The sequence below is a fragment of the Xiphophorus couchianus genome, chromosome 8 (genome assembly GCF_001444195.1).
Source record: "Xiphophorus couchianus chromosome 8, X_couchianus-1.0, whole genome shotgun sequence".
Taxonomy (NCBI): Eukaryota; Metazoa; Chordata; class Actinopteri; order Cyprinodontiformes; family Poeciliidae; genus Xiphophorus; species Xiphophorus couchianus.
In genome coordinates, this window is record NC_040235.1 from 24,558,086 (window position 1) to 24,570,628 (window position 12,543).

General features: G+C 38.6%; 1 protein-coding gene across 1 annotated transcript in view; it reads right to left on the reverse strand.

Annotated features, from left to right (window-relative positions):
- Positions 1 to 12,543, reverse strand: part of LOC114149278 (synaptic vesicle glycoprotein 2C-like) — a 59,258-nt gene that overhangs the window by 33,729 nt on the left and 12,986 nt on the right. The window contains exon 2 of the mRNA XM_028024991.1: positions 2,958 to 3,774. Coding sequence (XP_027880792.1) covers positions 2,958 to 3,549 — 592 coding nt within the window. The 5' untranslated portion in view covers positions 3,550 to 3,774. The remainder of the gene's footprint in view (positions 1 to 2,957; positions 3,775 to 12,543) is intronic.

A 12,543-nucleotide genomic window follows, 5' to 3' on the forward strand; every position in this document is an offset into this window, starting at 1 on the left:
AGTCAAATTTATCGAGCTGCTTTGCTTCTCAAGCTAGCATAGCGTGGCCAACTACAATCAAAAGGCGTGAGGAGGGATTCATGCTAAACAAATGTAATGATTATTGAGAATAAAAGTGGGGAAAGTAATTCCAGCGGACGTAAGCATGCAACATATTTTTATAGATGTCAATAAATATCGTTGATCTAAATATAGGTTGTTGATACTGGCCGGATTGTTCATATTGGTGCACCCCTGATTAATGTTTTTGCTGTGCGCAGGCAGAGATAAATTATTATATTCTATTATGGTTAAGAGCACACTTAAATCAATGCCATATTACATGTACAGTTCTATAAAAAGAAAAAGTTGGCTCTTCCTCTTGGTTCAGACTATAGCGATGCAGGAAAACACCCACATCCGAGCCATATGTCGTGGAGCACCAAATAAAAAGGGGGGGGAGTGAAAGCAGCGCTCTCCCTCTCCCTCCCCTTTTTCTCCAGGGAGGTACGTGAGCCAGTCTACCATGGCTAAACTGCAGTAAAGCACAATGCTGCAGAGATTAACCCGAGCCCGTATCATCAGATCACCAGCATGGCTATGAGAGACGGAGAAGCTCTGAGAGAGCATTAAATGGATTATACTGTGAGGGTGATGGAGGGGAAAAACAAGAGAAGAAGAAGACAACAATCTGATATCTGACGGTTTCTCAATTTAGATTATAATGTGAGGAAGAGGCATTTTATTCATATCTTAAAACGATTAGGAATGAATGCTAATAATCCCTTACAATAATTCAAGATGAATGTTTACACGGGACAAAAAGAATGTTTTAGATAATTTTTTTTCTCTTTCATTTATTTACTCTGCAAAGCAACTAGATTTCATGAATAATTATAAAATCATGAGCACACATAAAAAACACATTTAATAAGCTCTGTTAGAGTTTTAAACATAAAAAATTAGAAATGTTTTGATTAATTTTGTTTACTTTGTTTATAGTCACTTCTGTCCCATAACCTGGAGGATTTGCAGTGTAACAAAGGCATGTCTATGACAAGACAAATGAATACTGTTTTTTCTCTCTTGCCAATTCATCAAACAAAGGTTTTGTCCTTCTTTATAGTTCTTTTAAAAAGAAAGAAAGAATAAAAACAGAATTGGACAAGATGGCTACACCAAGCTTAGGCCACAAAATGTATCTAATATTCTAATAGATCTAATATTTTGCCTTATTAAAGAGCTTACATAAAACAGTGTGCTCGCGGTTGTCTAAACACAAACCTCTGAAGAGGAATACAGTGGCGTTTAAGCAGCATTTGTGGCGCACTAAACAACAGTAAAGCTCAGTTAAAATTATGTAAATGACGTTTGAATCCATGAATGGAAAAATTGTTGGAGGAAATAGTTAGATCTGAACTATTAGACCAGACACTATCGTCTTTATAGTGAAAAAAAAAACGACTGTCAAGTTTACAGCACAAATAACAAAAATCCTCAGATCTGACGAGACAAAGATTGACTAATTGGGCGTCGATTCCTCAGGATGTGTGAAAGGACAGAGATATAACAAGAACAACTTATTGTTTAAAAATGCTTCCTGTGATGAACTGTAGGCTAATATTAGACACTAGCTAAACATTGACTCTAAGCTAACATTCCTGCAGGATGAACTCTGACTTTCCCTGTAATCTATCAGTTCTACTGTTTACTCCTTTCAGACAGAAGACGCTCTTATCAACCGCTTCTCGAGTCGCTGACCTTCTCAGAGGATCGGTGATAAAAGCGCCAATTGAGTCCATTGTGTACGGTTTACCCTTCACAAGTGAGCGTGTTACGCACATCCATTATTTATGCTGTGTGTAAGCCAGCTGGTAAAATGACTCATTCCTTCTATTCTTTCCCTCCTGGCTCCCACTGAGAGATGAGTGACAACACAGGACCAGTCTGGGTGAACTGCAAACCGTCCCGCTCTCGAAAGGGGAGCGTTCGCCTCTGTCTTCGGTCACAACAACCTCGAAATCGCAACACTGCGCCGGCAGAAATGGTCCCCGTTTGTCTTGTTGTCTGTGTAAAGACTCTAATATTAGTGTAAACTGGAGGGAAAAAATACGTGCTTGAAGCTATTTTTGATCTCAGTGAGAAAATAGGAAGACAAGCGGCACACATTCAGAGTGATCACACCTCCTACTCGTGCATCCAAATACCTGGTGCCATGACAACTCCATGGCTGCTCCTACATTATTCAAATTATAGACTCAAGTGTAATTTTTTTATGTTATCTGTATAAAACAAAACATTATTCCTGAAGTTGTGATCTTTGTTTTTGTTCTTTCTGACAGACTTCAGTCTAGCGTTTTCCATGTTTTACTTAGAGGGCTAAAGTCAGTCAGTGCTGCCATATCAGCAACACTGACTTTTGAAAATGCTTGGTTGAAAAAAAAAAAAAAAGACGGTTTTGAGCAGGTTGTTAAAATTTGGGCTGCGTTTCACAACATTTGTCAAGTTTTAGAAAAGTTTCAAAGGAAAATCATTTAGAAATAAGTGTCTGTGTGGCAGAAAAGCACAAATTGTTAATAAAATGCCTTGTTATTGCACTTATGTTATCTCTAGAACATGTTGAATGTGAGCTCACCGATGATTAGTGATTAGTTATCCATGTGTCACTATGTAATAGTATTGTAAAACAGAAATCCAAGAGCAACATCATGATTTAAAGGGATATCGTCACAAAAGAATTTAAGATTCGTGTTGAAAGTGTCAAGTCCTTCTGGAGTCGTGCGGATTTTACTCAAGTGCTTTGCACAACTGAATGGTTGCCATGGGAGATTAAAGGATTTCGCTCCAGGTATGCATAATATTATAACATTATGTAAAAGTCAATTTTGCAAAACACTGAAGGTTTAAAAACCCACTGAGTAACATAAAGCAGAATGTCTTGCAGTGGTTTCACACATTCATTCAGTAAGACCACTTACCGAGCCATCCCGCGCCAGAGTTGGGGACGCACATGTCCGTCTCAGCGCTGGGCAGGACGAACCCCACCACAAACACTTCCACGCCGTCAGACATGAGCGCCAGTCCGAGCACGAAGAAAAGCTGCCACTGGAACCTCCCGTGGCCACACTCCTGCATGATCAGCTCGTACTGCTGAGCCAGCTCCTCCTCGTCGGCCTGCCTCTCGTTTTCCTGTTCCTTTTGGCTCTTGAGGCTCTTTAGGCCCAGAGACACCTGGCCGTCCCGGGGCTTTTCGTTGTTGGAGGCCGGCACGCCTTGGTACTCTCCTTCGTAGATCTCATCTTCGTCGTCGTGGCCCTCGGTTGCGTCGCTGGACGCCCCGTCCTCATTGTTGGCTGTGTTGTCACCGTATTGGCCGTCCCGCTGATTGTATGCATTGTAGTTGTCCTCATCCTCGTTTTGGAAGCGGTTGTAGCTGCGTTGGGCAGAGTATTCGTCAGAGGCACGATCAACGGCTTTGTTGAAATTTTTGGAAGCATGCCTCTTGGCTTCCTTTGCGATGTCCTTGGCACCTTTAGCCAAGGAAGTCCTGTTGTTAGGTGGTTCATCCATCTTGGCACAAGGAGAGTTGGCACTAAATGTAAATTTAAAGTACCTCTTTACTTATTACTGATGATTTATCTCAAGATAGGGTGAGATGCTGTATAAGCTTTGAGAAAGTAACCAGCAGCCTGGTAACTAATGGTTAAACAATCATGTCTACTTCCATTGGATGGGAGTTACCAGACAGAGTTCAGACGGAGACCCTATCCGAATTCAGTACTCAGCAGGGGGAATCTGTGGGGAGAGAAAGAAAGAAAGATTTTATGTTGACTAAAGTGCTTCCATAATCAGTAACTGCAGCTTTTCTTTCTTATAATAGCTGCAGGGGCATTTTTACACTCAGAAAGCCAAACCTTAAATTGAAATCTATAGAAAGAGCCGTCTAGCAGCAATTCATATTGTATGAAATGAGTCATTGAGAACACAATGTGTGGAGTCATTGACTTTTTGGTGAAAATAAAAAAATAGATTGACAATCTTTTTTTTAGGTCGTGTGAGAACAACTTTATAGATCGGAAATGAATATTTCACACTCTTGTTCATAAGAGCAGAAGAGTCCATTTAAATGGGTGGATTTAATTTCCTTTAATGAACTTTTAAGCAAAGTCCATGCATTTTCAATGGGTAGAGTTAGGAATTACAGTAATGATATGATATGATATGATATGGTTATTGGTCTGGTATGGGATGGTAATAATAATGGTATGATAATTGTGTGGTAATGGTATGAAATACCCAGATCTTATCGTTTAACATTTGGAGTGCTGATCCAAAGTTGAAGAATTTGGACGTACTCCTCCATGTTTATTATTTCCCCTATTTTGTGCAATGAACCAGCAAAAACAGATCCTTATATGAAGCAGCCTCCACCATGCTTGGCAGTAGGTGCAGGGTTACAAATCATAAAAAAATGAGCTTTGGTGGATCCAAGGTTGTTTCTCTCTGTACTCTTGGTTCTTCCTTCACTCTAAGAGCTGCATATTTTTAGCTTAATTGGTCTTTCCCGTTTGCCCTTGTGTCTGAGTGTGTGAAAATATGGTCGTCTGCTTGTGTGTATCTTTGTGTTCTTCTGTGAGCACCTTATATTATCAAGTGGGGATGAATGGATGGATGGTATTTTACTAATTCACCTAGACAAAGTTCAAATTAGACTAATAAAAATGCAGTTCAAGATGAACACGGCTCAAAAAAGTTTAATATCACATTCATTGGCAGCATTGTAAGGTCTTACATTGACATTTTTATAATTCAGTATACAAATGCATGGTGGTTAAATAATGTGTATCCAGTCAGGTTTTGAATTACAGAGTCAAAACAAATTACACAAGTTGCAACAATGTCATATTACAATTAGAATCAAATCAAAATGAGAAGCAATTTCAAACAAAATTGTGACTGACAGCCAATAAGCGAGGCACCTCTGTGATTAATAAGTTTCTTTCATGTTGGTAAAACTCGCGGCCCAAGAACTGAATTCGATCTAATTACACCCCGTGTGTTGGAGGTACGTCTGGAACGTCTCCAGGACCGCAGCACTCAGAAAATTACTCATAAGCGGCACTTTGTGCTCAGCTCGCTGATGAGCTCCGTTCACACATTATTAGTTTGCTGCTGGCGTGACGGGAGAGGGTCTAATCACAGACTGCAATGAACTATCACTTTGGGATTAGACGCCTTAAAGTGTGGGACGAGCGTCAGCAGAGAAATTCAGCTCTGTCCAACCAGATCCAAAAATTGTCCAAAGTTGGCATTCCTCACATGATGATGCAGACAAAGATCCGAATCAAACTCACTCTCTAAATGAAGAGTCTACATTTGGATGGGATGAGAACATTCAAAGAGGCACCTTTCTTACTTTTTTATTTTTCAAGTTTCAGTTTCATGTTCAGGGCTTCCCCCTAAAAAGTTGCTAAACCCAGTGGGAGCCGACCGGAGGCCCAATATGTTCTTGGGTTTTAAAAAAAATTTTTAAAGTTGGCAGGAAATTTGAAAATATGAACAAGGTAATTATTGACAATACTTAAACACCAACTATAGTCTTAAAAGGGTAAACACAAAACGCACAATTAAAACAAATATCCATTATTTGTACTTCAGTTGAATTCTAATTAAGTGGATTTTAAAACACGCTATGTAATTCTGGTCACATTTAAAAGTAAAATAAATTAAGAAATATGAAATAAAATTGACAATAATAAGTATGCTTCTTTGTTTGCTAAATTAAATATTCTTAAACTGTAATTTATTGAGTAAAGCTTTCTTGTGTTGTCCTTGTTCTAAATCCGTTTTACATAAAAGCGCATTACCTTTATAGTCAAAATGGACTATATATATATATATATATATATATACATATATATATATATATATATAAGAAGTGCTTATAAATGTTTTTGTTGTTGCAAAAATGAGCTTCCTGAGCCCCTTTCCAAATGGTCTATTTCGATTCAAAGATGGCATCCACAACTTGGCATTCATGCCAAGTTACAAAGATTTGAGGATGCATGACCACGCTGCGAGACAACGGGCCGTCCCAGGGAACAGACGTTGTGATTGCTCTTGCCTAGTTTAGTGCATCAACTTTAATGAGCTTGATACATGACACGACAGGTTACGGTTTTAGCCACCCAGGGTGAAACCCAATAGACAATTGCGGCGGCGGCAGCACAAGTTGAACGTTTTTCAATTTTTTTGCATCACGTCGCTGTACAAGTCTACGTGTGAAAGCCCAAAACTTCACATGCTGGCTGGAGGATGATTGTCACCTCATTGAGCAAGTTACATAGAAAAGTACATTCGAAAGAGTGACGTCGCCTCCTGTAGTTCAAACTTCAGCCTGGTAGCCCGCCAGACTCATATTGCACTGAAGGAAACCCTTGAAGTTGTTTGAATAGAATCTTTTCTACATCTGTTCAAGAAAATATTTGCCTGGGGAACAACAGTAGTAAAGAAACTTTTATCTTTTATTACTAACGTTTTTGTGCCTTTTGTAGAAAAATACAAAGGTATCACAAAAACTAAGACAGAGCCATTAAAGCATCAAGCTATAAATGAAGACTTAAACTATGGTTTATGACTAATTTCTCATCAGACCAATTACAATTAAGAAAAGTCTTAATATGGTCTAAAGTGAAGACCTGAAAAAAATATGTATGTTCTGTCTTGCAGGTTGCCAAGTTGGCATATATGAGAACCTATTCTAAGCCATACCTAATATAATTATGAAATTATTAGAAGTATGCCAATCTGTAAAATTCTGTTCTGGGTTATGTCGCAGCTGGAAATGCATGTCAGTCTGTAAGAGCGGTTTCCCTCAGGGATTTCTGAACCATGACAGTGGCATGGCCTCTTAGAAAACCTGCCAAGTCGATACATCAGTGTGTCTCCTAGTTCCCACGGTGGAACACTGCTGTTGGAAGAAAATAATCAAGCATTAGGCCCTCGTAATGCAATCTGGAACATCAGCATTACTTTATTACTGATGGAAGGCAGGCAAAACAATCAAGTAATTCCCCTTCTTAGAAATAGGTCTAGTGCAAAAAAAAAATTGATTAGTATTTTACCAAATGCTGAATCCTTCAGAATCAATTCAATGTTTCCAGAAGAATCTTAAGTCTTTAACAGGAGCTAAGTGAGGCTTTAGCTTCCAGTTGGGGCTTGGCAGGTTGATAAATGGCGTTTCTGGTCACCTCTGTTGCTCGGCAGGATTAGATAAGACATCGGCTGGGATCTGTCATTGAACATCCAAGCGCCAGGGGCTGGGCATAAAGCTGCCCCGAGACGGCGTGGCGCAATGCAGCAGCCAAATGAAAAGTGTCCTAACTAACTTTGTGTGTCGCCAGATGATGGGACACAAACCGCTTGAGGCTATGAATGCATCTGTGCGTGAAGCCAAAGAGAGAATTCTCAGTGCTCAGCAGGTTTTAGACAACAGCAGCTTTAAATGTACTTTTTTTTATACACGTGTATCAAAGGTAAGCAAATGAATTTGAGTGGAAAGTGAGACGGGAGACGTTTAGCAAGGTTTTTGTTGGTGTGCTTGAGTAATTAGGTCTACGTTGTTTGTTAGTTTTTCATTCGTATCAGTAATACTGTCCAAGGATGAGAACATAACGTGTGTTTTCTGTTTGTGGAAAAGACTGTTTAGAGTTACTTTTTTTTCTGGCAAAGTCATTGTGCCAAGATGTTTTCACTCTACGGCAACATCCATAAATTGCCTTTTAGCGGGTGTTAAGCAAACTTCTCAACAACCCCACATTTCTATATTCATAAAGGTCTTTCTATTTTTTTTGTTGTGACCTTTCATGTCGTGTTTTCATTAGCTTTAATTGTGATGAAAAATCGTCACAATTAACAGAAATAAACGCTTCAAAACAGCAAAATGAGTTTGTAATTAATTTTTATGTTTCTTAGTGAGGTGACTTGCTAAATGAATAAATTTTTATAAGAATATTCTAATTTCCTGAATAAGTGTGTAGTAAGATTGGAAATATTCAATCTGAGTTACAGTCCTTTATCGTCAGCTGCTGGGTAAATGTGCTTTTCTTTTTATTTGTCATGGGACCGGTACTAAACTCAAGTTCGACATCAACTCTGTCGCTGTTGGAAACCGATGATTCATCTTCAGTATAAAGCGACACTCCGAACTTGTACCGCGCCTGGAAACTTTATCACACCCGACTACATGAAGTTCTGCACCGCTCAGGAATCCAATGGGATTTGCTAACTGTTGTGCTAACTTGTGTTAGCAATAACAATAACTGTATTTTCCTCTAATATATGCACATCCAAACACTGTATTACATATAGGCCAATTCAAAATCTTAAGACCAGGAACAAAGTTACATGTGATCACATTTTGAGCTGCTAAATCACAACCAGTACGTAAGAGCAAGAGCCAGTAAACTACAGAAGCTGATGTTTTACATAGTTTTCTTGATGGTTTTCTCGAGATGACAAGCAAATCTTGCGAAAATAAACGCAGTTTTGTGCACAACGGCATGCATTTGAAGGATGGACTCAGGTTTAACACACACCAACCTGCAAAGCGGTGACAAAAATCAGAGGAGTTTCTGTAGTTTTATCACATGTGATTTAAGAATTGTATCTGCAAATGGAGGTAAACAGTTTATAAACTAAAGTTTTATTTCAATGCTAATTATATGATTAAATTTGGTCATTTTCTCTCAGTTCTGTTTATTTTTCTGTACTTTTTTTCTTCAAAAAAAAAGTAAAGTAGAATAAACATTCTGTAAGAAGGATGATTGAATTTTTTTTTATTATTTTGTCCAGAAGTCACATAAATATTCTCCTTTCTGCAATCTTATGCAATCTCACATCGACCAGCGCAGTTCTTTTACATGAGTGCTTCACATCTCTAACCAAAGGATTGTCTCCGAGATGTGCATCACGATATGCTTTACGAGTTTCTGCGGCATATGGCCACGAAGAAAATACGAAATCAACTTGCTGCTCTGCAGTTCTAAGAAAACTTTTAATGATGTAGAGAAAATGCATAATGGTGCATAACAGGCAGCCAGGTCTGTGTAAATCCCTCCCATCCTATCCCTTCTCTGCGACTGTCAGTCTCGCAGTCTCTCTTCTTTTTCACGCAGTCTTTTTGTCTCCCCTTTGCTCGTCTTTTGACATTCTTATCCAACTGTGCCAAGAGTTTCAAAGTGTGAGTCTTGATGGAGGCTCAGAATATGAAAGACTCGCCTCTTCTCTTGACATTTCACTATTCACGATCGGCTAGACGTTCTTCTTCTTCTTATGGAAATGCCTGCTAATGATGACATTTTCAAGTCTTTCACTGCATTTTGAGATACAGCTGCAAGTGCAGGCCAAGTGTCCAGTCTTTTTTTTTTTTATTTATTCTTTTTTTTTGTATACCAAGTTAGGCAGCACTTTCCCGTAAGAAGCAACCCCGTTCCGTCCCAACTCCTTGGTCTTTTCCCATAAAAAGTCAAGCTAATATTGTTTATGGCCACTTCACTTCATTGTGATGGCAATTCCCTTTACAACCCGTCGTGTTGTTGTGATTGAGGTTATTAAAAGCGAATGCTAACCTTATAATAACCCTCTTCTGATAGGATTTTAGCAATCAGCAGAACTCTCTTGAATCAGCAGTTTATACGCTGCGGAGAAACGATTTTCCAGTAGTCGTGCAGTCGTGGCCTGCTGACACTATCTGGATATGCGTTCATAAATCACTTCCATAACACAGAGAAATGCAGCAGACGCAGCCATTTATACACTCACAGAGTCGACTGGTACATGTTCCAGGCCTGGAGACGCGTCGATTTGGGTTTGTCATTCTGAAATCTAGATTATCGAGCAGCCAATGTTTGATTTGTGAATCCACTTTTTTTTTCTTTTTACTTTGGCCCATGAGTATATATGTTTTATAGTCATATATAAAAATCTATTTTGTACTTAAAAAGCTTAATTGCCAATTATTCAGCACTTAAAACTGCAGTATGTGACTTTTACTAAAATATATTTTTTTACCAATTTGTTCAAACTGCCACTATGTCATGACAGTATAATATAAGAGATGATCTGTGGGGAAAAAATGGACTTCTCCTCCTCCTATTGCCATCTTAAGAAATGCAACACTCCACTCCATTTTGATGACATTAGTGTATTTCTGTGTTTCTGATGCCAATTATTGAGCAAAGATCAACCAGTTAATTGGACAACCGATTAATCTTTTCTCCTCCTCGAATCCGTACTACATTCTTCCTTTTTTCTGGTTTAAGCAAACAAACGATCTCAATCAAAAGAAACTAGTGGTTTTAAATATGTAATTTTAACCCAGATGAAATCCTCCATATGCTTGGGCTACACTAGATGACAATAAGTACGTGCAGTTGCATGTACAGAGACCCGCAGGCTTTCTCGGGTCGGGTCCTCCCAGATGGCTGCGGTGAACATCTACTCATGCACATCGTGTGAATAAAGCTACACAACCGGCTCTCCAGATGCCACACAGCTTAAAGTTTGCTCTAAAATCATACAATAGTAAGACTTTTTTTTTAATATGCAGAATGAGTTTATGACTGTCTGTAAGAGCAAATCCTTATATTAGATTCAAGAGTGAAAGAGATAAGAACCATAATTCTCACTTTCTTGACATTAACAGGTGAAGATGATTTTGAAAATAAGCGTACGAACAGCAGAGTGAAAAATCTACATGTAGAGTCCAGCTTGGTGGACATGTGGCAGGCATTTGCATTGTTTTTATTTATTAATTTGACTAATCTCATACAATTTTGTCAATCTTCTTCATGCACTGTAAAATACAGTGGATGAAAAAAACTGCCACAGCAAAAGATCCAAACAACACAAAAGGACAAAAACAAACATAACACCTGGGTAGAGAGATCCCTACAGCTGCCCATTAGTTAGAGAAGAAAATAATAAAATTACGGTTGATGAAGGTAAACAAAAAAATCCTAATGCGGAGTTTCAAAAACACTTCTGCACATGAAAAAGCAAAACATATTGAAAAAATAAAGACACGAAGTACATGGAACCAACATTACAACTAAATTATCTCATACAACATCCTCGTTTTGCTACACTCTGCAAAATGAGTTGTTCTCTCTGGATATTGGAGAAAAAACAACTGATTGACATACACCTCGGGACATCTGATGTGAACGCAGGTTGATTCCTTTGATGAAATCAAAACTCCAAACAACGGGAGTTGAGCATTTTCAGGTTTCGAAGCACTCTGCAGGTTTATCGTGTTGGAAAGCATCTGACACTCAACCATCCTTAAGAGAAGCAGAGTGCCGGCGGCGCGGCGGTTTAGATTAAAAGCGATGGATGCACACTACGTTAACCACGGGCTTCATGCCTTCCAGGTCCAGAGATCCACTGAGTACAAATGAAGGGCAGCAGCGCACGATTTCATATATTAACAGCTGCTCTGACGCAGAGGGAGCTGCTGAACAACCCAGTGCTTAGTGGGGGTCTCCCGTGTTTATGCTGACACACACACACTCACCCCCTCACACACACACACACACACACACAGTGACCTGCTTGATTGCATGTATGTCATAATGGCTGTGAGGGTTTACACACTGCAGGAGATTGTTCAGCTGCTCTGGGGTTTCTGTGTGAATGTTTCACTCATATATAATTTTTAATTGACTCAAACTTCGCAGGTTTTGCATGTACTTCTGTTGCTCTGAGTTAAAATAATTGTTTCATTTAACCATGATTTAGAAAATCGAGATTTTCTTTGGTCTCCTAGAGATGAAAAGAATAGAAGAAAACTTAGTTTATAACCAAAATTTCTTCCTGTGTCTTATACGCTACAAAAAAAATAACCTTCTCAAAACAAGTTTAGAAAACCTAGAAAACAAGATGGTTTTCCCATGTAAAAAAAACAAATGAAAAATCTGCCTATTAATATTTGATAATTATTGCCTTAAAACAAAATCCTACGTCTTGCTGAAAAGTAACATGCAAGTTAGTTTTGCCTTATTTCAAGTGAACTATGATATTTTTACTGTTGTACAGTGAGGATGAATGCAAATAAAAGTAACACACTAAACCATGTTGCTTAAATTGCACATCCATTCATTGAAAAGGCAAAAACGGAACAACAGGAGTGATTTCAGGCCAACATGAAGCAGTGCGTAATTCTGACGTGGAAGTGACACGTAGTGTTTAAAATGGTTTACAAAATAACAACCAGAAGAGTCGTGTGCATTTGTAGTCACCCGGATACCGTGGTGCTCCTGATTAAAATCCAGAGCAACCATTTTACCTTTAGAAGTCATGCAATTAGTAAAAAGAGTCCACTTATGTATAATTTACTCTCAGTGTAAAACTGTTTTGTTTCTGGCTTCAGAGGTTTGTTAGAGAAGATTGAGAACAAACGGCATTGTTAAGATCAATTTTTTTTTTTTTTTTAGAATGACCCAGTCAAAGTGCAGACCTAAATCCAGTTGGCAATCTGTGGGAGTACGTAAAAAATTATTTAAA